Below are 24,641 nucleotides of genomic sequence, written 5' to 3'. Positions count from 1 at the left end.
CTGGGTGGCCTGTCTTCGCTGGGCAGTCCCGCTGAAGCCTTGGGCGCTCCACTGGACCTTCACATTGTCCCAGCGAAGATCGGAGCCCGCACCCCTATTAACAGGTCCTGCGCCAAGCGCCCCGCAGACACGAAAAGACTGTTATTTGAACCACTCTCTTAGGTCCGAGGTGTGCCTGGACCACAATAAAACCGCGGGGACCTCGCAGCCCCGGAGCCGGATTGGTTTTCCTAGCAACAGTCGCCCCCACCGTCACCCCCCAACTGGAGATGCACACTGGTTGAAGGCTGTTAAAGCCTCAAGGTCCTTTACCCGAGGGTTGGCGCGCTCAATCCTTGACGCAGGTGATGGTGGTGGCGCGGGTGTGGGGGTGGGAGGGAATCAGAACCGATCTTGCGAGCCACCCAGCCCGGTACCAGGAACCCGCCCCGCACCCAGCGCCCCTCCCCGGGCCTGCACTCCGGCCACTCAGTAACAAACACTTCCACTTCCTGAGCGCTCTTTCTTCTCCCGCCGCGGGGCGCCGAGCGGTGCCCAGGGCCCCGCCCCCGAGTGTTCCCATTGGCCAGCGTCCTTCACCCGGCCAGAGCGCCTCCCGGGAAAGACCTCTGATTGGCCTGCGGCGGTCCACACCCTCCGCGCGGCCCCGCCCCCGGGGTATGCGGCCCGGGCGGTTTCTGGAACGCTCAGTCGCCGCGCGGGGCGGGGATCGGTGTTTGATCCCCGGCTTCGGCTCCTCGCTGTTCGCCGCCGCGGCTCCCGGGACACCTGCTCGCTTGTTGGCCCGTCCGGCCTCGCTGGGCTGCCCTGCCGCTCTCGCCCTCGTCTCCCGGCCCGCAGGGTGGGACGCGGAGCTGGACCGGCCCGTCTCCGGACCCCGACCGGACACCGCTGAGCGCCACTGAGCCGTTGCCAGGCGAGATGAGCGCGGACGCGGGGGCCGGGGCACCACTGCCCCGGCTCTGCTGCCTGGAGAAGGGTCCGAACGGCTACGGCTTCCACCTGCACGGGGAAAAGGGCAAGGTAGGCCAGTACATCCGGCTGGTGGAGCCCGGCTCGCCGGCCGAGAAGTCAGGACTGCTGGCCGGAGACCGGCTAGTGGAGGTGAACGGCGAGAACGTAGAGAAGGAGACCCACCAGCAGGTGGTGAACCGCATCCGTGCCGCCCTCAACTCCGTGCGCCTGCTGGTGGTCGACCCGGAGACCGACGAGCGGCTGCAGAAGTTGGGCGTCCAGGTCCGGGAGGAGATGCTGCGTGCCCAGGAAGGGCCCGGGCAGGCCGAACCGCCGGCCGCCGCCGCCGAGGAGCGAGGGGCTGGCGGCGAAAATGAGCCGCCGGCCGCCGCGCCAGAGCCTCGCGAGGCCGAGCAGAGCCCTCAAGAGCGGGTAAGTGCGGGCCCGGGCCTCGCGGCGAGGCTGGATGGAACCGGGTGGGAAGGATAAGAGTAGTGGGGAGACCCAGGCGCCCCGGATGCCCAGCCCTGCTCCCCGCCTTGTCTTTCTGAAACTCGATCTTCGGAGGCGAGACTGCTTCCGCCCGCCGACTGGGCCAACTGGCAGTTACAGGCTTGAGGCTGCGTCCCACGACCCCTACGTCCCATCCCCAGGCTGGGCTGGGACCCTGAGCGCCTTAGGGAGTGAGGGTGAAGGAGGGCGGCTCAAGGAAGCCCAGTCTCCCTTTCCTCCACTCTGTTGGTGGCTGTCTGCTCCGATCCTTTGGGACCCCTAATTCCACGCCTCCTCCGAGTGGCCAGCTCCCTCCACAGGCCCCTGGGGGTGGCAAATGAAGCGGCCGGACTTCGAAAAGCCGGAGGAATAACCACCCTCTTTCTGTGTGGAGCTGCGGCGGTGGGAGGAGAGGGGAGGGGAGGGGGCCCTTTCCCCCCTTCCCCACAGCCCGCTGGCCTGTGTATCATTAACTTCAGCCTGGTGGACTTCATCCTCCTGAAGTCCAGCGTGACTTCTAAGAAAGAAGCTCCACCATCTGCCGGAGATGTGTGGGGGCGGGGCTGAGGGAGGAGGTGCAGGGGCGTCTGGTCCCGGGGTGGTGGCAGCTCTGCCCCCAGGAGGATTTATGATTCTCAGGAATGTGAGGAGTAAGCTAGCTCGTATCTGGGAGCAGGAGGGAAGACCTTGAAGAAGTGGCTGGCTGTGGGGGTGGGGGGCGGGACAGCAGCCAGGAGGTCACCACGGACAGGTGGTCTTGCCTGGCACCGGCTGTCCCACTCCAGGCCCTGGACAGCAAGCAGGCTGGTTGCTTTCTGCCCACGCTGGGTGTTTATAACCCCAGTCTGGATCAGCTGCAGGAAGGACTTGTACTGAGCCTTCCTTGCCCAGAGAGTGGGGGAGGCCTTAAGGTGAGACTGGAGGGAGGAGAGCCGGGGCCTCCCCTGGGCCTCTTCGGCTTCACCAGCTCTCCACCTGCTGTCAGGGGTGTCCATGGTACCGGTAGGAGCCTCCTGTGACACAGAAAGGGCACACTTTAGCCTTTCAGTTTGAAGGTGGAGCCTGAGAGGACCAACTGGTTTGGTAGAAGTGAGGTCACCAGGAGCCCTGTCCAGCCGGAGCTGGGTGCTGGGAATGCCAGGGCCACTGGTTGCCCACTTCCTGCCGCTGCCAAGCTGGCCTTGGCAAGGGTGGGGGTGGGGTCAGAGCACCCCGGCAGGGGGTTGACCCCAGGGAGTTGGAACTCACGATCTCTGGTCCCAGACAAATCCAGTTTGAACTTTGTGCCAAGGGCACCTACTTAGCATTCCCATTTTTTTTGTTTGTTTTTTTTTTAATGGACTTTAGCACTTGCACAAGTAACCCACACCCCCCCCTCCCCCAAGTTGCAGTCATGTTCGGCTCCTCCCACTGCCCTTCCGGTTTTGCTGCTAGGGGTGGGGGACGCGGAGGCCAGGATGGAGGCTTGACCTTCCATGTGCGCTCCCCTGCCAGGCCGTCTGAGAAGCAGCAGAGGTTGACTCCCGCTCTCTGGGAGACCACAGAATGGGGTTTCCCCCAGGTGGGGGTGTGACCCCTGCCTCCGTGTGTATGCTTCATCCGGCCAGTTCCTCCAGCCATTCCCTGGGACAGCATCACCAGGCCTCTTGGGATTTTGGGTCAACAAGCAAGTCAGAACTTCTCTGAGCCTTGGTTCTGCCATCGATAAAATGGGAGCACTGGATTCCAGTGACACCTGCCTTCTCTAGGATTTTACGAATCATAATACGCTTGAGCCCCTAGTGGGTGCTGGACTGAGCTCCTTGTGCGCCCAGGCATTTGAATCCCAGCCACGAGCTGGGATCTCCCTTAGCCTCTGTGTAGCCACTCAGCAGTGTTAATCCCCTCTGGTAGGAAATTCCTGTGAAATTGGTATGGTGGGCATGCAGGTGACTCACCCTGTCTTCAAAAAAAAAAAAGCTAATAGACACAAGAGTTCATTGTTCCCCAAGAAGACAAGGGGCAGGGTCTGTATAAGGGATACATACAGCGTTCGCATGTTATTGATTACTTTGAATCTGAATTTATTTGTGGGGGCTGTCATGACATCTCCGTTAGTTCTCAGAAGTGGAAAAGGTTTTGGTGGGGAGTTGTCAAGCAGAGAGGGTGGCAGGTGACATCTCATTGGGAGGAGCGGCCTGGGTCAACAACAGTTCAGGACAGAAGGCAAAGGGGTGCTCGTAGCACTGGTCTCGGAGAAAGGAGTGGGGTGCTTCCAGCCCAGCCCACATCCACCCCAGGGAGGGAGGAGCCGCAGCACCTCTGCTCAGCTGTACTCACTGGGCCACCTTGAGCCAAGTTTCTCTGAGCTTCCATTTCCTCTCGTTTAATTCAGGAGTGACAGCAGCGGCCTCGTGGGGTTGGTGGGTTACATGAGGATGTCTGTTAAGCCAGTAGCTCAGAGCCTCCACTAAGTAAGCACTCAGTGAACATTGGTGGCCAGGCTCTGGGTTAATAAACATTTCACAGTGATGATTACACACTCACCCAAGGGGGCAGCCGGGCCTGGATCTGCCCCTCCCGTTGGGCACGGGCAGCTGTGGCCAAGCCTGGCATCCCTAGATGCTCAGTCTGGGATCACTACTGTTGAATAATCAGCCCTTCACAATCTGGTCGCCTCCCTCCCGCATTGCCCCTCTCGGACACCCCCAGCCCACGGAGCCACACCAAGGCCGGATTCCCTCCCAGAGTGCCATGCGCTTTGAGCCTCTGCACCTGGTATTCGCACTCGCGGAGCCACCTCGGGCCAAGTTTCTCTGAGCTTCCATTTCCTCTTGTTTAATCTGGGGGTGACAGCAAACCCTTGGGAACCCTCGGCTCCCCAAGACCACTCAGCTCCCAGGTGGCCTTTCCTCTACCCCGCAGGCAACATGAGCCATCTTGCCTCACCTCTGCCTGCTCCCTGTCCTTCCACTTTTCTCACCCTCCAACGCCCAGTATCTGAATCATCTGTTCACCTCTCCCCCCACCTCGTTCAGAGTCCCAAGGGCAACAGCTGTAGCTTATTTATGTTTATCGCCCCCAAGCTGTCCAGGCTCAGGGCAGGGAGGGACTCAATAAATAATTTTTGCATGAATGAATGAGTGCTAAACAGCCTTGGGGGACCTTTGTCCTAGGTCATCTCAGCCCAGCCCACCTGGGCCTGCTTGTGCCTAGAGAGCACACCCAGAAATCGGAATTCCAGATAGAACTTATTGGCTTTTTCTTGTCTACTAGCAGCTTCCATTTTAAAGCCAGAAGTCTGGGAATGCCAGCCCTGCTGGCATCGTTCCCTGCAAGCCTCAGCTTCTTCCTCTGTGAAATGGGGAGAGAGGCTCCCAGCCTGCAGGGTTGTGGGGGAAGATTTGATGAAATGATGGGGAGGAAGGGGAGTGTAAGTGCCCAGCTGGGGGGTGGGTTCCCGCCACACCTGACGCTGATCCCAGAGGCAGAGACCGGGTAGGCACCCTGGGTGGCACAGTGCGGGGTGGGCACAATTCCCTGGCAGCCTCCAACCTTTTCCCAGGTTTCATCTCACACAGAGTTGGAGCCAGCGAGGGCAGAGGGGGATTTGAGCTGCAGGGTGTTTGGATTTGAAAGGGACAGGGTGGGACGGTTCCTGTGTCCATTGGTTCCTCTTCTTAAACTGTTCCTCTTCTTAAACCGCATACTTGGGATTTCTCACTCCCCAGGGATCACCGCCCCCCGCCCCCCCTTATCTTTGGTTCCTGTTCAATCCTGGAGACATTCTCCTGGAGAGAGGAAAGGGGCTTCCTTCTCAAGGAACCCTGTCATGTCTCCATGGGGGCTCTTCTCTGCCTTCGTAGGCTTCCCATCCACCAGCCCCCAAGAAAGTGGAGGGGTTAGGAATTAGGAGAAGAAGGGGCCTCACCAAGGTTATGTGGATGCTGCAAGCCTCTTAGAGAAAGCAGAGCTCTGGTAATGGGAGCTCAAGGCAGAGAAGGAAACCCACATTTCTCCTGAGTCTGCTAATTGCCCGGCCCTGTGCCCTAAAGATAATGATACAAATTCCATTGTTCTTTTTTTTTCCCCCCACTACAACCCTGCAAATTAGGTATTATTTTCTCCATTTGTAACTTGATAAATAATAAATGGTAGCTATTATCTGTGTCTGGCACTGCTCTGTACTAAACACGCCTTACTTATCTCAGTGAATCCCCACGACCACCCTGTGAGACAGAGATTGGCCCTATTGTCTGCTTGTGGAGGCTGAGGCCCCATCAGTTCAGGGGGTGGCCCCTGGCTTCTGAGCTAGTGAGCCCTCACCTTGCAGCAGGGCGGTGTCTGAGAACCCCTCTCACTCCGACTCTGCCCATCACATTCTGAGCCACACCAGGGCCATCACATAGGCATAAGTTCAGGCTGCTGGAACCAGCTCCCTGTAAGGGTTCAGGGTTCCCAGGTGCTTCTGTCTCCAGGGGACATGGTCAGGAAAGGTGTCAGCCCTGATGGAAGGTGTTGGCCCAGAAGGGGCAGGCTCCATGGCCCACCCATCCTTCTCATGTGATGGGCCTGGATGAGAGTGACCCAGTCTGTACCTTCATCTCCAGGGCCTGAGAGCTGCCCTTGCTGGCTCTGGGGCTCCCCTGTAGCACAAAGGACCCCCCCGCCTCCCACCCGCGTAGGCCTACCTTGACTGTTGGGTTAGATCTGGGTTCTAGTATCACTCACGGCCGTGGGACTGAGGGCAGAGCTCTGACTTCCCAGGGACAAAGGCTCCAGCCTCTCTCTCTGCTTGTTATAAGGCCGTGATGCCCAAATGAAATAGCAAAGGCCGTAGGGACGTAGAAATAGTTGAGAGTGAGACCTCTGGGGTCTGTAGAATGGGCCTTTCGGCAGCCACTGGCCACACGTGGCTCCTAGCGCTTGGAATGTGCTAGTCGAAATTGAGATGTGCAGTAAAGGATGTACAGACCAAAGGATGTAAAATATCCCGTTACTAACTTTTCACTAGATTACCTGTTGGGATGATATTTTGGATATGTTGTGTTAAATAAGGTTAAAATTGATTACTTGTGTTTCTGTTTTACTCTTTAATATGGCTGCTGGAACCTTCTAAGTTACCAACATGACTGGCTTCTGTTTCTGTGAGACAAGCTGCTTTAGTTGTTAAGTTGTGCCCAGCTCTTTGCAACCCCGTGGACTGTACCCGCCAGGCTCCTCTGTCCAGGGGATTCTCCAGGCAAGAATACTGGAGTGGGTGGCCATTCCCTTCTCCAGGGATTGAAGGCTTGTCTCCTGCTTGGCAGGAAGATTCTTTACCTTGCCGCTCTAGATCTGAGCTCAGAGTCTACCCTCTTCTCCCATCAGCTGCGTGTACTTGAGCAATTTATGCCGTCTATTTGAACCCAGCTTTCCTCCACTGTGAAGTGAGGGTGGTAATACCTTCCTCGAAGAGTTATAGTTGGGTCTTAGTGAGAAAATACACTTAAAAGCCCCAGTGTGGCGCTTGGCACGTAGCAAGTGCTCATTAAAGGCCAGCTGCTCTTTGTTATTTCAGTAGAGTCCCAATTTCACAATCTCCAAGAAGGTCCTTATAGAGCCTCTTGGGACCGCCCACGGGAGTTAAATCCAGTGACTTCTGGGAGGAGGGAGAGGGATGAGAAGGGTGACGGGCAGGCAGGCATGGGGCGGCCAGCCTGGACGGTGTCCAGCCAGGCAGAAGCCCAGGTACCAGCCTGCTCCATCCCAGGCTTGCCCAGCCCTGGGGAGACCTGAGCCAAACACTCCATCGCGTGTCTCTGGCCAGCACCAGGAGGGAAGAGCCAGGGAGGACCTGGCTCAGGGCCCTTGGGGGGCAGTGTCAGAGCGGTAGCCAGCCCCCTGCCCCTTATCATCTGGATCCCACCCTGCGAGGCTCCAGAAAGAGGCCTTCCTGCTGAGAAGCAGCGGGATCAAGGGCCAGAGTCCCTTCTTTTTCCACAGAGGGAGGTTGTCCGGGATGCCTCAGTGTGTGCAGACCCTGGGTGGGGGTCTTCTAGGGTGAAATACATGAAGGCACATTGGGGTCAGAGGTCATGGCTCAGTGGCAGCCAAGCCCTTGGTCATCCCTCCCTTTGGGTGAGGAGAGGATGCTTTCAGCCCAGAGCCCTGGACCCTGGCCTGCGATCTGAGCTCCCGGTCACTCCGCAGCCTGCCCTAAAAGACAGTGCCCGCACGCTGCCCGGTCACACACACCCCCCAGGCAGAGCCGCCTCCTCCACCCTGGTTTCCTTGAAGAGCTGGCGCCAGACGCAGACCTGTCTCCAGAGCAGCCCTGGCCCCTTCCCCCCAGTATCCCCACCCCTCCCCCCACCAGAAGGACCGGGTCTCCCTGTCTCTACCACCCACTCCCCCCGCGCCCCGCCCCCCCCCCCCCCCCCCCGAACCCCGACCAATCCCCCCTTGCTGAGGCTGATTCCCTGGCTGGGGGCAGGAGGTACCATTCTTATCTTATTTGCATAAAGCCTGGGCTGGGGGAGGGGCAGTGACCAGTCACCTCTGTCCATTCTCCTGGCCACCCTGGTGGTCTTCTGCTCCTCCAGCCCCACCTTTTGGGACCCAGAGCCGGCAAGCCTGTGGGATGTTTTCTATAAGGCTCATCACCATGGCATTGGCCAGGGAGGGGATGGCCCAGTGGGGCGTTGGCCCCCAGCCTCCCCTCGCCGGGGAGGAGCAGGGAGCGGCCCTGGCCTGCTCGCTCCCCAGAGACGGTCACCAGGATTAGGTATCGACTTTCCCCAGCCTCCCAGGTGGCTGCTGATGGTGCCTATTGAATTCCGTGCCCGACGCCCGCTCCCTGGGCCGTGTGGTTGGAGGTGACTGGGCGGCCACTCAGGGGTGGGGCTGGGCTCCCTGGGAGTGGTGAGGAGGTGGTGGAGGAGCAGCCACCAGGCCTGTGCAGGGTTTGGGACCTCCTGAGACCTGGAGAGTGGGAGAAGCCCGCAGGAGAAGAATCTGGAGGCAGCGTTCCTGGAGGGGTCTTTTCCAGAAATCGCTTCTGGTATTGTCCCGGGAGTGAGAGATTCGTCCAGCCCCAGCCGCCCCAGCCCATTTGCACAGCCCCTCAGTCACCACTGCCTCACGGACCCTCTTCTAACTTCTCTGCCAGCCTCCTCACTGAGCAGATCCTGATTTTTTACTTCCAAGCTGCCATTGTCACCCACCTGAGTCTCTGAACACTCTGTGGCCATATTCCCCTCGAAGTCACCCCACCTCCAGTGCAGACCCCTCTGGAGCTGCAACCACAGCTCAAGGCCACTTGTGAGCTCCTGGGGGCCCCATACCAGGCCCAGGATATCCTGGAGGGCTCAGGTATCCCCTTGCCCCAGCTCCAGGGGCCCAGGCCCAGAGCAGCGGTGGCCAAACTCTGGCCAGCGCCTGAGTTCTCCGCATCTTCTCAGTGCGGGGCCTCAGGGAGCTGCCCCAGGACTCCAGACAGCACCAGCCTCCGCCAGGCCGGGCTAGGTTCCTTTGATGACTGACTCAGCAGCTGGCAATGACAGTTCTGGAGGCAGCTGGAGGAGGGGTGGAGAGAGACACGAGAAGGAAGGGGACCCCCCCCTGCCCAGTCTGGGGGGGGCAGGTTGGGAAGGTAGGAGCTGGGTGGGGTTCTATAGTAGCCTGAGTGCCTCAGAAAATGCCTGGGGTTTCCTGGGCCCCTGGAGGGGGATCTACCACTTCCTGAGATCCTTATGGCCTGGCAGAGGGGCGTGAGGTGCAAAGGACGGGTCCCCAGGCAAGGGTCCCCAGGGTGCCAGGTGCTCCGGATCAGTAAGGGAAGCCACCGGGCCTGCCTGCTCCCAGCTGAGCCGCCCTCCCCGGAAGGAAGCCTGTGGTTTCATCATCTCCCCGCCCCTCGCAGCAGAGGCTGCAGCCTGAGTTTGCAGCTCTTGCCCAAGTGGGCCTCCTCCTGGTCTAGGCTTTGGGTCCTGCTGTGGATGGTGGCAGGGCACACGGGTTTCCAAGTCAGAGCCCAGGGTGGAGTCCTGGTTCCTCTGCCGTGGCACTCGGGCTATGGGCTTCACGTCTGGGGTCTCACTTTTACCATATCCAGGATGGGGGTTAGGGTTAGGGTCCTAACCCATGGGAGAGAGGCTCTTTGGAGTCAGGGGCGGCGGGAGGGGCAGGAGACAGCAGGCCACCCTCTGGCTTCCCGTGATTCACCCTCCCCGCTTTCTCAGGGTGACAGAGGAGTGCTGCCCACAGAAAGCCGAGCCTCCCCGTGGTGGCAACTGGTCGGACCTGTTCCTGCTCCCCCCAGGCCTGGGGGAGGGCTTAGCTTGAGGGGAGAAGAGCCTCACTTACTCCCGGAACTAGATGGGGGGGTGGCAACCAGCAGGGGGTGGGCATGGGGAGTCCCTGGGGAGTGGGCCCCCCTCCCCTTTTTCATGCTCACGTAAGTGCCTTTGCCCCTGTCTGGGATGCCCAGATCGGGTAAAGCCAAGCCTAACTGTCACCTCGCCCTCCTTCCGGTCTGGGCCTCTCTACACCCCCAATCAACATCCTGAAGCTGAAAGGCCCGCCCAGGCCTCTGAAGGAAAGCAGAGTCACCCTCCCCACCCCACACTCCCCCATCCTCCGGGGAGCTGAGGGGTGGGGACTGAGTCCACCGCAGGTGGCAGCTGCCCCTGGGCCCGGCAGGTTGGGGCAGGAGGCCTGTGGGTCCTCCCCGCCCTGCCCCTCCCTTGCCTTCTCTCCCAGCTGGGCAGTGAGGTTTCAGAGCAACCAGCACCCCACCCTCGGAATCTCACCTCTCCGCTTCCTGTGACTGTCCGTATTAGCAACGACAGGGCGTCCCCACGTGCACAGGGGCTCCCACGTATGTTAACTGGACCTCCTAGCACCCCTGGGAGGCAGGTGGCACAAAGAACGGTCTATAAACAAGGAACCCAAGGCTCTAAGAAGGAAATGACTTGCTCCGGGTCACCGAGCCGGGAAGCTGGAAGCTGGGCCAGGGCCCTGACTTTGGCTTTTGCTCTTTGCCTGGCATCCGGGTGATAATCCCAAACTGGCAGGCCTGGGGGCTGGGGGAGAGAGAACCCATTCCGTCTGTGGGCTCCGAGCTCAGGCTGCCTCAGCTCCCTCCACCATGTAAACGTGCCCTTGGGCCGCAGGTGCTTAAGCTGGGCCGAGGATGGTGGGAGCTGAGGGTCTCAGCGTTTGTGCACAGCCTGTCTGTGGGCTCTCGGCAGGTCCTCCCCAGGTCACAGCCGCACGGGGCTCCCCACAGTCCAGCCCTGCTCTCCACCGCCCCCTCCCCATTCAGGCTCCCTGGGATCCAGCAGGCTCTTTGGGGTCTGTCACTATCTTTGTCCTCGGCCTTGCTTCTGCTGGTGGGACGTCCGGGACCCCTGGCTGTACCTCCCTCAGCCCCGTGGTCATCTGGCTCCCAGCTCCCTTTAGGTGGGCTGTTTGGCTTGGTGGGGACAAGCCGGGAGTCCATGTAGGCGAGGGAAGGCTTTACTGTAAATATGTAAACCAGCTTTGAGTAACCACCTGCCCTTGCTTCCCCCTGCAGAGAGGAGGGTACAAAAGGGCAGGGGGTCCCCAGTCACTGTCCCGGGTACTCAGGCTGGCGGGGATGCTACCAGGGGAGAAGCAGACCAAGCCATTATCTGGGAGGGATGAGGTAGCCATCAAAACACCATGACAAAGGGACTTCCCTAGCGCTCCAGTGGTTGACTTGACACGTCTCATGCAGGGGGCATATGTTCCATCCCTGGTTGGGTAACTCAGATTTCACGTGCCTCTTGGTGTGGCCAAAAAAATAACATGATTAACCTTAGAATGTCAGAAAGGCAGAGACCTGAGCTAGTCTGCTCCCACCCCTCACTTGCCGAAAGAGGGAACAGTGGCATGGACTCAGGGGCAGCTCTGTGCCCAGGGGCACCCAGGCAGGTTGTAGCAGGGCAGGGTCCCTGGCCAGCATTCTCTCTGGCTGCTGGAGGATCTGAGGAGCCTCCCTCGGTCAGAGGGGATGGGGTCAGGCACAGAGCGGGGAGGGCGGCACCCCAGGCCGGTGTGGAAGGACCACGGCCCCTCCTTTCTCTCCACAGCGCGAGCTTCGGCCTCGGCTCTGCGCCATGAAGAAGGGCCCCAATGGTTACGGCTTCAACCTGCACAGCGACAAGTCCAAGCCAGGCCAGTTCATCCGGGCCGTGGACCCAGACTCTCCTGCCGAGGCCTCGGGGCTCCGGGCCCAAGACCGCATCGTGGAGGTAATGTGAGGCTTCCTGCCCCCTTCCCAGGCTCCTCCTTCCTAACAGCCTCCTCCACGGCAGCCAACATACCACCTGCTCCTTGGTTAGCCCGTGAGGCCTGGACAGCCCATAGATGCTAGAGAAAGGGCAGGAGGGAAAGGGAGAATTGTGGGTGAGTGGGCAAGAGGGAAGGAAGGAAAGATGGGGGATTCCCTGGTGTTCCAGTGGTTAGGATGCCACACTTCCACTCCTGGGTCCTTGGTCAGGGAACTAAGATCTCACGAGCTGCGAGGTGTGGCCAAGAAAAAGATTTTTAAAGAAGGAAGGAATGCTCGCTTCGGCAGCACATATACTAAAATTGGAACGATACAGAGAAGATTAGCATGGCCCCTGCGCAAGGATGACACGCAAATTCGTGAAGCGTTCCATATTTTTTTCCAACTTAAAAAAAAAAAAAAAAAATAAGAAGGAAGGAAAGATGGGTGAATGGATGGATGGACAGATAGAGAGGTGAATTGACTTCTTTCCTGCTTGCACCTCCTGTGGGCTCTTCTTCGCCGAGCAGACACGCTCAGCGGCCCACGGATCCCGCATCCGTCCAGGGAGCTGCCTGGGCCATGGCCAGTTGCCCGCTCTCTGAGGCCTCCATGCCAGCACGGGGACGGGGCGGGGCTGGGGGCCATGAAATCCGTCCCCCGAGTGAGGCTGGCAGGCACGCTCTTGCACCCTTGCGCTCTGCCGGTCAGAAGAGGAAACGTGAACCCAGGGCCTGGGGCAGGGCCCAGAATCTCAGCCTTAGAGCCTCAGAGCTGGAAGATCAGCTCTCCCAAGACGTCTCAGTTTACAGGCAAGCAAACCAAGGCCCAGGCAGGGAAGTACCTAGAAACGCTGGGGCCCAACCCAGGCCTCCCAGACCCTTCCCAAACCGTCCTTCACAGCTGTGTTTGTTCAGCCTCGGCCGGGTATTTTCTTTGGCTTTTCCCACGTGTCCTGCCTCCCCATCCGACCGTCAAGTGGGAGGACCACTCGGCCTGCTTCAGGGCTCTACAGGCGGGGGTAGGGGGCTGGGGTGGGCATTGTGTGTTCCCCGATTGCCAACCAGCTCAGCCTTCACCTGCCCCCCGCCCAGAGCTGAGACCTATGCGGGTAACCTCTGCCCCCACCCACAGGTGAACGGGGTCTGCGTGGAGGGCAAGCCGCACGGGGAGGTGGTGTCCGCCATCAAGGCTGGCGGGGACGAGGCCAAGCTGCTGGTGGTGGACAGGGAGACGGACGAGTTCTTCAAGAAATGCAAAGTGATCCCTTCGCAGGAGCACCTGCAAGGTGAGCTGGGCTTGGCAGCCTGAGGCCCCCCCCAGGTCAGGAATGTGCTCTGGACTTTATTGGGTCCCACGTGAGGGGAGGCAGGCAGTGTGGGTTGGGGGAGAGGGTAAGGGAGAGAAAGCCGGCGTAGGCAGTGGGTTTCTGCGGATGGAGTATGGCTGGGGGGTGGGGGGTGGGGACCCACACAAGGGATGGTGAGATGGAATGCGCTACTGATTCCGCAGAGGGAGGGGACCCCGCCCACCCAACTCTACCCGCGGTAAGCGCTCAGGGCAGGGCCGATGCAAGGAAACAGTTAACTCTGGGGCGGCTTCCAGCCTTGGCTTGGTCAGATCAGAGTCCAGTGACAGGGGCCCAGTGCCTCCCCTTCCCTTCTCTCAGGTTGTCTTGGAAACCCAGGCTTGCTGGCTCCAGAGAGCGGTGGGTCCCTGGGCCCCTGCCCTCCCCCTCCCCTCCATCACCCTGCCAAGCCTGGCACCTCCCCCGTCCTGGCCCGAGCCAGGACAAGGAGGAGCTGAGCCGCGCTGTGCTGCCTGGTCTGGACCTTCTCCCTGGGAAGATGAAGATAGCTCCCGGGGGGAGGGGGGGGCGGCGCTGGGTGGAACTTCTTTGGACTGTGCAGTGGGTGGGGCTTCCTTGAGGGTCAGATGTGGAGCACAGGGGTCCACACAGAGGTCTTGCCACAAATTCAGATCGCCAGCTTGGAGGGGCCCAGTGGGTCCTGGGGGTATCCTGGAGGTCACTAGCAGACTCCGGTCATGGGAGGTGGGGACCACTGTGCCCTTGTCTCCCAAGTTCATGGAAAGCAGGTAGGTCCGATAATCCCCACCCTCATTAGGGGGAGAGCTGAGGCCCTGCGAAGCCCCCAGCCTTGCTCTTGGCAGCGAGGCATGGGAAAGGCAAAGGGCTGGTGGCTCAGTCCCGCCTGGCTCTCTGCAGTCCCGTGGTCTGTGGCCCACCAGGCTCGTCTGTCTGTGGAGTTCTCCTAGGCCAGAATACTGGAGTGGGTCACCATGCCCTTCAGGGGATCTTCCTGACCCAGGGATGGAAGCCAGGTCTCCTGAATTGGCAGGCGGATTCTCTACCACTGAGCCACCAGGGAGGCCCCGGTGTGGGAAGACACAGCTGAAATCTGGACTCCCCTTGGCTGCTCCTATACCTTCCCCTGCCCCGCCAGCATCCTTTTCCCCCAACTCCCAAGTCATCAACCCTCTCTCTTCCCCCTGGCTGGGCAGGAAGGGCCCTGGGAACCTCCATGACTGCAGCCTCTGATCAGAGGACCTGCAGAGGGAGGCTTGGGGGCGGGTCCCCTGCCCAGGTGTCCCCTCCCAAGTGGATGTAACTCTGCACGTCCCCAGCTGCTGCCCCCTGCCCACAGCTGGGCAGCCCACAGCTCAAGGGTGAGCGGGGTGCAGTGGAGGGTGAGTCAGGGTCCCTGTGTCCCGCAGTCCCCTGCCCAGCCACTGTGGGAGGGCTGGATGAGAGGTGTGCCTGCCCCGGTCCAGGGCAAGGAGAAAGACGTACCTTGACCTTAAGCTAAGAGTTCAGAAGAAACCCACCCAGGCTGACCTGAGATGGAGCAGCCCCTTTGCGGCCAGGTGGGGCGTCTACCCTGAGTGAGGCCTGGGAGGGTGACCCCAGGCCGTGTCCCCGCCCTCTGACCCCACCTGCCACCACCAGGCTCCCCCCTGGCTGGGGGACGGCACGCCCAGGACTCTGCCCTGAGCCCTGGGCCCCCCTCCATCCCCACACGGGCCAGGAGGAGCTGGGGTTCTTTCGCAGCTGATGCAGGTGATGGTCATAACCAGGGCGTGGTCCCAGTTATGTTGACACAACCATCACCTAGGAAGCATTCGAAAAATACTGATTCCTAGGCCTGTCCCAGACCCACTTAGATAAACACCCTGGTGTCAAAGCCCAGGGATCTGTATTTCTAACCAGCTTCCTGGGTGGTTGGGAGGCAGCTGCCTGGAATTTCAACCCCGTCTACAACAGTGCTTTTTTCAAACAGCTCCTTACTCATCAGTGGTTCTTGGGATTAATTAAGTAGGCACCTTTTTTCTTTTTTTTAACTTTTCATTTTGTATTGGAATATAGCCGATTAACAATGTTATGACAGTTTCAGGTGAACAGCTTAGGGACTCAGCCGTACATATACATGTATCCATTCTCTCCCAAACTCCCCTCTCATCCAGGCTGCCACTTAACATTGAGCAGAGTTCCCTGCGCTATACAGTAAGTTCTTGTTGGCTGTCCACTTTAAATATAGCAGTGTGTACGTGTCCCTCCCTTGTCTTTTTAATCAGACTGAATAGGAAATATCAAAGAGCCTTGTGATGTAGTAAAGGCAAGTTGTTTTGTTAAATGCTACATAGTCTGCGGCTGCTGGGTTGTCGAAATGTCCAGTGTACTGTAGTGGGTGGCAGTCAAGAGACTTAAACGCTGACCTTGGGGAACAAGGTCAAGTGGTCTACCCAAACCCACGGCCCCTGCCTCCGCTTCCTGCTCCATCCACAGCTTCGGACTCACCTGCGCTCTTCTCTTCCCCATCCAGGTCCCTTGCCTGAGCCCATTACCAATGGGGAGATCGAGAAGGTAAAAGCAGAGCCTTGATGCTTCTCGGGCTCAGTCCTGGGGCTGCGGGAGGCAGGGGAGGGGGTGTGGTGAGGAGGAGGACATGGTCTGGTTCAGGTGGAAACTTCATGTCTCCTGGCAGATCCCTCCCGAGCCCCAGGCCGTGTAAGGGCCCCAGCCTGGGGCCGAGGCAGAGGGGACGGGCCGCCTGGCCAGGCCCTCCGCAGCCACCATCCTGGGTGACAGGCCCCGCCTCCAGCTCCCCACCACACAGGAGGCCATTCTTCCCCCCAAGAACAGAGCGGCAGTGTCTGCCCGCGGGCTGCCCAGGCCCTGCTACTTCCAGTCTGGGTTGGGAGAACAAAGCCCCTCCTACCCGGGCCGAAGGGAAGAGGAGGCAGTGGGGACTGGGGGAGAGATGGTGCGGCCCTGTGCCAGCTGGGGCCACAGGAACCCGGGCAGAAGCGGAGTGCCCAGCTGCAGCCCGAGGCCTGGGCTCTGGGACAGCCCCCTCGGGGTCAGACCACAGGGCGCGAGGGCTCCTCGGAGTCTGCTCCAAGGTTTCCTTTCCCTAGGGTCTCCTGCCGGGGTTGGGGGGTTGTGCAGCAAGAAGGCCCTGAATCACCTGAGCCTTCAGTCACTTCCTCTGTGGGTCTCACCCTCCCCCACCTTATTCCCTCGAAGCCCTTTTTGGCTGCTTGGGGGTTAAGATTTCAAGAATCAGGGGTCAAGTCCAAGTAAACAAGTCAGATGGGCTGCAGGAGACTCAGGGGGCATCACGGGTGTTCCCCACACCAAGCAGAGTCTCCCGGCGCCCCACACCCCAGGAGGCCCCTCCGTGGTCACTGTGCCAAGGAGGAGTCAACCCCAGAGGCTGCCTGGGAGGACGGGGGCGGGCTGAGCCATCCAGCTAATCCCACGAGGGATGGTCCCGCTGCCCTGGATGGTGGAACCCGGCTGCCCTCTGATCCTTGTAAGAATGTGAAAATGTAAATTCTCGCGGGTCCCTGGCAGGCTCAGGCAGCGGGGCTCTGGGGTGGATGGCAGGGCTCAAACTGAGGCCCCATCTTCCTCGGGAATGCCCTTCATAGCTCAGGACTGCCCACCCACATGCCTCCTCTCCTCTCTGCACCAGGAGAACAGTCCTGAAGCCCTGGCCGAGACGGCCTCCGAGAGCCCCATGCCACCCCTGGCAAGAACCGCCTCCAGTGACACCAGTGAGGAGGTAAGGCCAGCCGGCTGGGCAGGCGGGGGGTGGCACTGGGTGACAGCAAGTCAATTCCCAGGCCTCGCTCACTCCTGGCACACCAGCCTGCCGTGGAGGTCACACACTGAGCCACGTTCTGTTCTCGTGACCTGGCTTCCCAGCGCACGGCCTCAAGGGAGCACCTCGCCAAGGCACTGAGGCCCGCTCTCTTGCTCCTCTTTGCAGCTGAATTCCCAAGACAGCCCCAAGAAACAGGACTCCACGGCACCCTCGTCTACCTCCTCCTCCTCCTCCGACCCCGTGCTGGACTTCAGCATCTCCCTGGCCGTGGCCAAAGAGAGGGCTCACCAGAAGCGCGTCAGCAAACGGGCCCCGCAGATGGACTGGAGCAAGAAGAACGAACTCTTCAGCAACCTCTGAGCCGCACCCCGCACCAGCAAAGCCCAGCCCCACACCCAGCCAACTCCCTCTCCCCCTTACCCCAGATCAACACACAAATCAGCACCAGCATCTCCTCTCTCGGCAAATCTCATCTTTCTAGAGAACTATGTTCTTCCCTTACCTCCGACAAGGTGACTGTTTTTCTGTCCTGCCCCAGTCAAAAAGTAGACTCTGTGCCCTTCCTTGTTGGGTGCTTCAGCCCACCCGCAGTCCCCCTGCCACCCTCCTGGGACATCACTGGGACCTCCATCAAGCCAAGATCCTGAGACTGGGCAAGAGGTCACCTTCCCTCCTGACCCCAAGTGATGACCAGGTCTGGGATCCACCAAGGAAGAGCAACATCCCGGAGTGGGCTGGGGCCACCATCCTCAGAGCTGTGACTTGGGCATCTTATTTTTAATTTTTTAAGTGCAGTGCTACAGAGTTTAGGACTTTTGGTTCTTGATTAACATGATTTCCCAGGTTGTTGCATCCGGGACGTAGCAGTGGCCTTACCCTTCCTTCAACTTTTTTTTTTCTGCTCCCACACCCCAGAGACCTGGGCAACATGGGGAGGGTTTGGCCACCCCCTGCCCAACCCTGAGCCAGACACAATTGTAAGGAAATTCTTACCCGAAATTCAACTAGTTTCTCCAAACCACCTTGGCCTCTGTGTGTTCCTTTGCAGCTCTTTCCATGTGTCCCCAGAGTGGCCTCTGGCTGAGAGGATTGTCCAGGGCTCCCTGGGACCTCAAGCCCGGAGCCAGAAGTGGGGTGGCTTTAACCAGAGGGCCTCGAGCCTGTAGCCACTGGGTGGCTACGCCATGCGTGGGTCCTGTGGGAGGACCCGCCGGGGCTCCCGTGTGCTTGGCTCACCGAGGCTGCCCTACACGGATGGGCATCAAAGAAACGAGGAAACAGGGAGCTTAGAGCCCATGTGCGCAGAGGGAGGGCTCTAAGAGCCACCTCGGATCCCAGGAGTGTTCAAAGGGCGAATCCACCATGGAGCCAGATGGTTCGGCTGTAATCTTTCTGCCCGCAGCCAGAGAGGCACAGATTCCAAGGCATGACCCAAGCTGGTGTCCCTGCCCCCCCAGATACTCTTATCTTACCTGACCATGGACCTGACTGTGGGGATGGGGAGGACAGACCTGGCCCGCTGGGCCCTGGAACATGCTTGTGGCAGGTGGGGTGGAGGGGACTTTGCAAGGGTAAAAGGCCCTGCTCCTCCACGGGAGGTCCGGGTCTCTATGCTGCTGACCCGAGGGCATCCTGGACAGCTGTCAGCATGGCCTGCAGGGCCCAGTTCATGGGCAGGCCGGAGGAAGGGAAGCGGGCCCTGGGCTGTCCTCCACCCCACCCGGAGGCCACTCAAGCCAGGCTCCTGGGACTGAGGAGAACAAGCAGGGAAGGTCACTATCTGATCATCACTAGAGCTGTTAAGGTTAGAATTCCACCACTGGTAAAAAACCTTCCCAAACCCTTACCACAGCACCACCTGCAGCAGTCAGCCTGGGCCTGGCCTGACCCCACTCACCCTTGCCCCCATCCTGTGCCCTACCAGGCTGGGGAGGGGCCCTCCCTACCTCACCTGCTGGGTGGGGATGCCCTAAGGACTTCTGACTCTGATTAAGCTGGCACAGGTGGAAGGAACAGGTGGCTCAGAGGCAACTGTCACTGAGGGACCTGGGACCTCAGCAAGCAGTTTGTGTGTTAGATTCAGGCATGTTTTTTAATGATTTTATTTACGGTTGTGCACGGTCTTCATGCTGCGTGGGCTTTTCTCTAGCTGTGGCTCCTCTTGTTGCGGAGCATGGGATCTGGTGCCCACAGACCTCAGTTCTGCGGCTCCCGGCTCGAGAGCCCTGGCCCAGTGGCTGTGATGCATGGGCTCAGCTGCTCTGCCACGTGTGGCCTTCCCAGACCAGGGGTGGAACTCACGTCCCCTGCTTTGGCAGGGGGGTGATTCTTTACCACTGAGCCACCAGGAAAGCCCTCAGGCGTATTTTAGACTAGTTTTCCACGCTCCTATCTGGTGAGAGAGGCCTGGGAGCCAGGAGTCCTCAGCCACAGTGCTGGCTCTGCCATCAAAAGCTCTGGGGCCTCTAACAAGCGCCTGCCCCTCCCTCAGTGTCTGACTCTTTGCCCACCAGGTTCCTCTGTCCATGGGATTTCCCAGGCAAGATTACTGGAGTGGGTTGCCATTTCCTTCTCCACGAAAATACCCTAGGTGCCCTCAAAGGTCTTTTTTCCAATTGTGTTTTGAAAGCATGCCACCGGGTTACGACAGGGCGTGATGAGAGACAGACGTCAAAGGCTGTCCCGCTGGCTCTGAGGTGCCCAGCTGCCAGTTAAGCGCTCGCTGGTTGCCACGCAGCCTGGCCATCTCAGGTCTGTGCCGCGGGCGCCCCCTCGTGGCCTTGGCATGAGGCTGGGAGAGCGAGGTGCCTTCAGGAGGCCACGGGCTGGGGGCCTCCGCTTCCTCCCACAGCCCACACAGCTGAGCAGGAGGCCCGAGCTTCATCGGGGGCGGAGGGTGCTCCAGCCACATGGAGCTGCGTCCAGAACTAACTTACCCTGCCCTCAAAACTGGCTTCAAAGACCAGAACACCCACCACTTTCCCTCCTTCCTTTCCAAACCTCCCGGGGTCACACCCTCCTGCTTCTGCAGGACAACTGAGCACCTAGCTCCCCGCACCGTCGGCCCAGTGAGGAACAGGGCCAGCTGCATGTAGTGTGCTATACTCCCGGCCGGAGCCTGGGCGGCCCCTCCGGGGAAAAGGGAGGCCCTGGCGGGTCATAGGCCGCTCTGGTCCCCAGTGCCGCCTCTACCTGCCTCCTCCGCCTGTGGACTCAGGCCGTCCACTTCAGTCTGAGTCCAGGTTTGGCAGGACAGGCTGACCCTGGAGTAGCCCAGCCACAGCGGCCAGCCAGAGGCACGTCAAGGCCGAGTCCAGCCCAGAGTCTGAAGGGCCCCACAAGGAGATTCCCAGCCTGGAGTGGGCCAGCGCACCCCACACCCCAGGCTCCATCTGTTCACCTGTGGCAGGGCTCCGGGCTTCCACGCCCATCCGCACGGGGAGGCCTGTCCACGCGGTGGCTATCAGCAGGGCTCCAGGCTTCCACGCCCATCTGCACAGAGAGGCCTGTCCACACAGCAGCTGTCAGCAGGGCTCCAGGCTTCCACGCCCATCTGCACAGGGAGGCCTGTCCACACAGAGCCGTCAGCAGGGCTACAGGCTTCCACGCCCATCTGCACAGAGAGGCCTGTCCACACAGCAGCTGTCAGCAGGGCTCCAGGCTTCCACGCCCATCTGCACAGAGAGGCCTGTCCACACAGCAGCTGTCAGCAGGGCTCCAGGCTTCCACGCCCATCTGCACAGGGAGGCCTGTCCACACAGAGCCGTCAGCAGGGCTACAGGCTTCCACGCCCATCTGCACGGGGCGGTCTGTCCACGCGGCGGCTGTCAGCAGGGCTCCAGGTTCCACGCCCATCTGCCCGGGGAGGCCTGTCCACGCGGCAGCTGTCAGCAGGGCTCCGGGCTTCCACACCCATCCGCACGGGGAGGCCTGTCCACGCAGCGACTGTCAGCAGGGCTCTGACGCCCCGTCTCTGTAGGGCTTCTCTTGTACGTGGCTGGTCTGCTCTAGAAGCCACTGCCGCTCCAGCTCACTCATCATCAGTCTGAGCGTCACCTCCTGGAAGACACTGCTCACAGCCACCTACGTGCGCCAGGGACAGAGCAGGGCCGGGCCGGCTAAGTTACAGACCCAGGTCCGAGCACCACTGGGCCCCCCGCCCAGACCCAAGCCTCACCCTCTCACCAGCACCAGCCTCACCTGCTCAAAGTGAAGCTTTCGGAACATCCGGATGCTCGGTTCATTTCCTTGCCCAATTTTAGCCTCAAACTTCGTCAGACCTAGCCTAGTCACTCCTTCGGAAGGGATCAGAGAGGGTAAGCTGCACCATGAATCCCCCCGCCCCTCCTCCAAGGACTCTCCACCCCACCTGCCCCCACCCCTGGGCCTGAAGGTTCACCCCCACCCCTCTCCTTCCCCTGGGACCGCCTGCCCGGCGTCCTCACCATAAAGCATCATCATGAGGACGGCCTCCGTGCCCAGGCCCTGGCCCCTGCAGCTGGGCTCTAGGAGGAATGACAAGAGTCACTGACCTTGCATGCCTAGCTCACCACCCTAGGAAGCTTGCAAATACAGGTACCATTCTGCAGATGAAGAGACAGAGGCCCAGAGAAGTTAAACGACTCGCCCAAGGTCTCACAGATTAACAACACTCAGCAACCTGACCCCAAAACTGACCCCTTCAGCTCAGTGTGCTGCCTGCACGAGCACGTGCGCACAGCCCTTTAAAAAGATGCTGAGGACCACGATGGACACAGAAACGGGGGGCTCCTCACACAGCACAGGAAGATGCTCCAGGGAAGAGCACTAATTTTGGGGGGTCCCCAGTCCACCCCAAAGATGGGGCAGACTGCAGCCTGCAGATCCTAAAACCAAAGATTAAGTTCACACCCACACGTGAGACGGGAATAAAAGGAACCACCGAGGGTGAGCCGCGTGGCTAACAGGGTGCCAAGTGGTGGTCTGCCAGGCCAGGTGCTGGGCTCACCAAGGCCAGGGCCTTGCACTGAGCTCTTTCGGCAGCTTTAGGTTCAGCGGATCTGAGGACCAGAGGGGAAGGAAGGCAGGGCCAGGTGGAACGAACCTGCAATCATGACCTCAATCTCCCCCAAGGAGGGGTCCCCGAGATCCGTGAGGAAGAGGTTCACATCTCCCGCCATGCAGCTCTCTTCGCTGGTGCCCGACTGGGCCAGCCACTTCTCTGCATCCAGCACAATGAAGGTACACTCTGAGGAGGGGGGACGGGGTCGTCACCTTCTCCCCATAGGAGGGCAGAGGCCAGTCTTCCTACCTGAGCCAGAGAACCAGCCCTGTCTCTGAGTCTGGCAGAAAAGGGGAGCTGGCGCTTCTTCTCGCTGATTACAAAGCATGAAAGTGGCCTCCTGCAGGAAACGGTGGCCTTCTGCAAACAGCGACTGCATTCTCAGAGGTGTATGCGACACAAAGACCGCACTGGGCTTGCAGCAAGGGGTGCAAGGGGGTGCGGCCTGATTTACAGCCAGAGCCCCACAAGCTTTCCTTTCTCTAAATCCCTCCAGGCCCGGTGCAGTGAGTGGGGAAGAGAGCAGAAGCATCAGCCCCCACCCTCAGGGTCTGGCTTCAGGGAGTGTCACAGTCTCAGGGTTTCAGGCACCTCCCCAGCTTTCCACAAAGTGCTTTTTTTGGCAACCTTTCTGGGGGCCCAGAGGGGAATGGGAAAGGGAGGGAACCCAGGACGGCCTCTGGAATCAGCCCTCCCACAACCAGCCCAGCCCAGGCCTCCTCCGCTGCTCACTGTCTGCATCTTCCCGCCAGCTGCGCTGCATTGCGTACTCCTGCTCCAGGGTCAGCGGCTCCGAGGCCGTCAAACGCTGCAGCTCCTCTGATTTCATCCACTCGTGGTACCTACAGGGGCAGAGGGGCAGCCTTCAGCAAGCAGGACCCATTCAGAAGCCTAAGTCTTGATGTTTTATGAGATGAAGAAACGGATGCTTGAGAGGCAAACCCCTAGGGCTAACAGAGGGCCAGATAAGACCCAAGAAAGGGTTATAATGGCTCCTATGGCAGAAGGCCGCAGGCCCAGTAGCCAGAGACAGCAGGAGCCAGTCCTATCTGTCCAGCCTCCTCTCCTGTCTCAGGGGTCAGTGCGGGGAAGCAGTCGGAAGCTAAACATTCCTCAAATTCCTGAGGAGATGTAATGGCAAGCCAAACTCAGCAAAGAAGGCTGGACAGATTATCACAAAGGCGGAGCACCAGAAACCCCACCAAAGGAAAACTACAAGCAGGGAATACATGCCCACAGCACCAGCAGCCCCCTCTTCCAGACATTCGCCAACTGCCTCCACAAGAGCCCCACCCTGAGACTCATTCCTGGCTGTCCCGAACAACAGATCTCACAACAGCCCGGCGGCTCAGTTTTACAATAGGTTAGCATTCAGTCTCCAAGAACTGAGCCTATTTACAGGCACCAGGGGTGTGGTACTCTTTTACAACCAGGAGAGAAGACACTACCTTTTCTTCCTTACGCACATGTAGTTTACAGAAAGGAATTCCCTGTTGAAAGGTCAAAAGGAAGCTAGCTGAGGGGTGGGGTGAAAGGGAGAAATAGGGGGACCGGTGACTTCCTCCAGGGAGGTCACTGCACTCTGCTTCAGTTTTCACTTTTTCCTATCTGCAATGACTTCTCGCACCAATGTTTCTCCTCCTCAGAGAAAAACAGCCTCTGAGATTTGGGCTAAGACAGGCTGACCCTCCTCGCCGCACCTTGGAGAGCTGGCTTGCAGCCCATGTCCGGTAAGTGGTTACCTGGGCACATGCTCTGAGGTGTAGGGGACCAGCACCACCTTCTTCCCCAGCAGCAAGGTGTTCTGATTCAGCCTCATGGTAGCAGCCTGCAGCCAGCGGGGAGGGCAAAGATTTCAGCACCTGAGTTTCCTCCCACTTAGTGTGGGAGCCTGGGCTCTCAATTCGCTAAACGCCTCCTGGGGATAAGATGTCAGAAGAGAGAGCCGCCACCCTTCTTCCTTTCCAGACCCTTCAGAGAACACGGCCTTTAAACTCCTTGCAAGGAGAGGAACCGGGCTGGTAAAAAATAATTAAACAATCCTGGACTCGCGTCTCAAGGAACCTTCAAGCATGGGCTGTCCCTTCCATCCCATCACCCAGAAGGCCTCACACCCAAGCACCAAGATTTATCACCGAAACTCCCATCACTTGTCCCAGTCCTAAGACGCCGCCCCATACGGTTAATTTTCTGCCGCGTCTTAAACCTGTTTCCAACCCCTTTTCCCAGCGAACGACCCCGGGGCTCTAGCGAGCCATCCGGGCCCCATCCCGGGCCACTTTCGAGGGAGGCGGGCTGAAGGCCTCGATCGCCTGCGCTTCGTGAGGGGCCACAGGCTACGCTTCTCGAACCCCACGGCCACTGGGGTCCCCGGGACGGCTAAATCCACAGCCGCGCTTCGGCCGGGAGAGGCGCCCACCTCTCGCACCCGGCCCCAGCTTCCTCCCCCTGGCCGACGGCCGCCCTCGCTCACGCGCGTAGGCGCGCGCCCCGCCCATTTCCGCCCCGCAGAAGGCGGCCGCCGAGGAGCGCGCAGCCCCGCCCCCGCCAGGAGCCCAATCCTCGCCGTGCGCCCCGCTCACTTCCGCTTTGTAGACGACGGCCACCGAGGCGCGCGCAGCCCCGTAAGCCCCGCCTACTTCCGCCCCGCAGACGGTGGCCGCGGAGGCGTGCGCGCAGCCCCGCCCCCGCGAGGCGCCCAATCCGCGCCGTGCGCCCCGCCCGCGGCGCGCGCGGAAAAGGTGGGCTCCCGGCGCGGGCGCATGCGCGC

At 60.0% G+C, this 24,641-nt stretch overlaps 2 protein-coding genes and 1 non-coding gene across 4 annotated transcripts; 2 read left to right on the top strand and 1 right to left on the bottom strand.

The window, feature by feature from the left end:
• The first annotated feature begins 688 nt into the window (after window positions 1-688).
• On the top strand, window positions 689-17,851 carry NHERF1 (NHERF family PDZ scaffold protein 1). Its single transcript, NM_001077852.2, is given in 6 exon segments — window positions 689-1,386; window positions 11,523-11,684; window positions 12,836-12,989; window positions 15,544-15,584; window positions 16,699-16,788; window positions 16,996-17,851. Coding segments are annotated over 6 exon segments (1,107 nt in total). The 5' UTR covers window positions 689-921; the 3' UTR covers window positions 17,191-17,851.
• LOC112442875 (U6 spliceosomal RNA) lies at window positions 11,995-12,101 on the top strand. The gene has a single exon (XR_003031160.1). It is a non-coding gene; the product is annotated as a U6 spliceosomal RNA (small nuclear RNA).
• On the bottom strand, window positions 17,587-24,321 carry NAT9 (N-acetyltransferase 9). 2 transcript variants are annotated; one of them, XM_015458973.3, is made up of 8 exons: window positions 24,291-24,321; window positions 23,614-23,699; window positions 22,604-22,713; window positions 22,121-22,231; window positions 21,914-22,030; window positions 21,276-21,335; window positions 21,031-21,125; window positions 17,587-20,913 (listed from the first exon to the last, which is right to left on the bottom strand). In XM_015458973.3, the coding sequence occupies exons 2-8, from the start codon at window positions 23,688-23,690 to the stop codon at window positions 20,779-20,781; spliced, it is 705 nt and encodes a 234-aa protein (XP_015314459.1). In that variant the 5' UTR covers window positions 23,691-23,699; window positions 24,291-24,321; the 3' UTR covers window positions 17,587-20,778. The 2 variants fall into 2 exon arrangements, with proteins under 2 accessions (XP_015314459.1, NP_001421967.1); NM_001435038.1 differs by lacking the exon at window positions 22,121-22,231 and having other exon boundaries at window positions 18,917-20,913; window positions 21,914-22,057.
• Between the last annotated feature and the right edge of the window lie 320 nt (window positions 24,322-24,641).

Source organism: Bos taurus, chromosome 19, assembly GCF_002263795.3.
Source record: "Bos taurus isolate L1 Dominette 01449 registration number 42190680 breed Hereford chromosome 19, ARS-UCD2.0, whole genome shotgun sequence".
Taxonomy (NCBI): domain Eukaryota; kingdom Metazoa; phylum Chordata; class Mammalia; order Artiodactyla; family Bovidae; genus Bos; species Bos taurus.
This window is presented reverse-complemented; position numbering and strand designations above follow the sequence as displayed.

Excerpts from the sequence above, each read along its gene's own strand:
- NAT9 (XM_015458973.3), bottom strand. The coding sequence starts at position 23,690 with ATGAGGCTGAATCAGAACACCTTGCTGCTGGGGAAGAAGGTGGTGCTG. Across the intron at positions 22,714-23,613 it reads ACCTCAGAGCATGTGCCCAG|GTACCACGAGTGGATGAAAT; the intron begins GTAACCACTTAC and ends CTGCCCCTGTAG. Across the intron at positions 21,336-21,913 it reads GATTGAGGTCATGATTGCAG|AGCCCAGCTGCAGGGGCCAG; the intron begins GTTCGTTCCACC and ends CATTCCTCCTAG.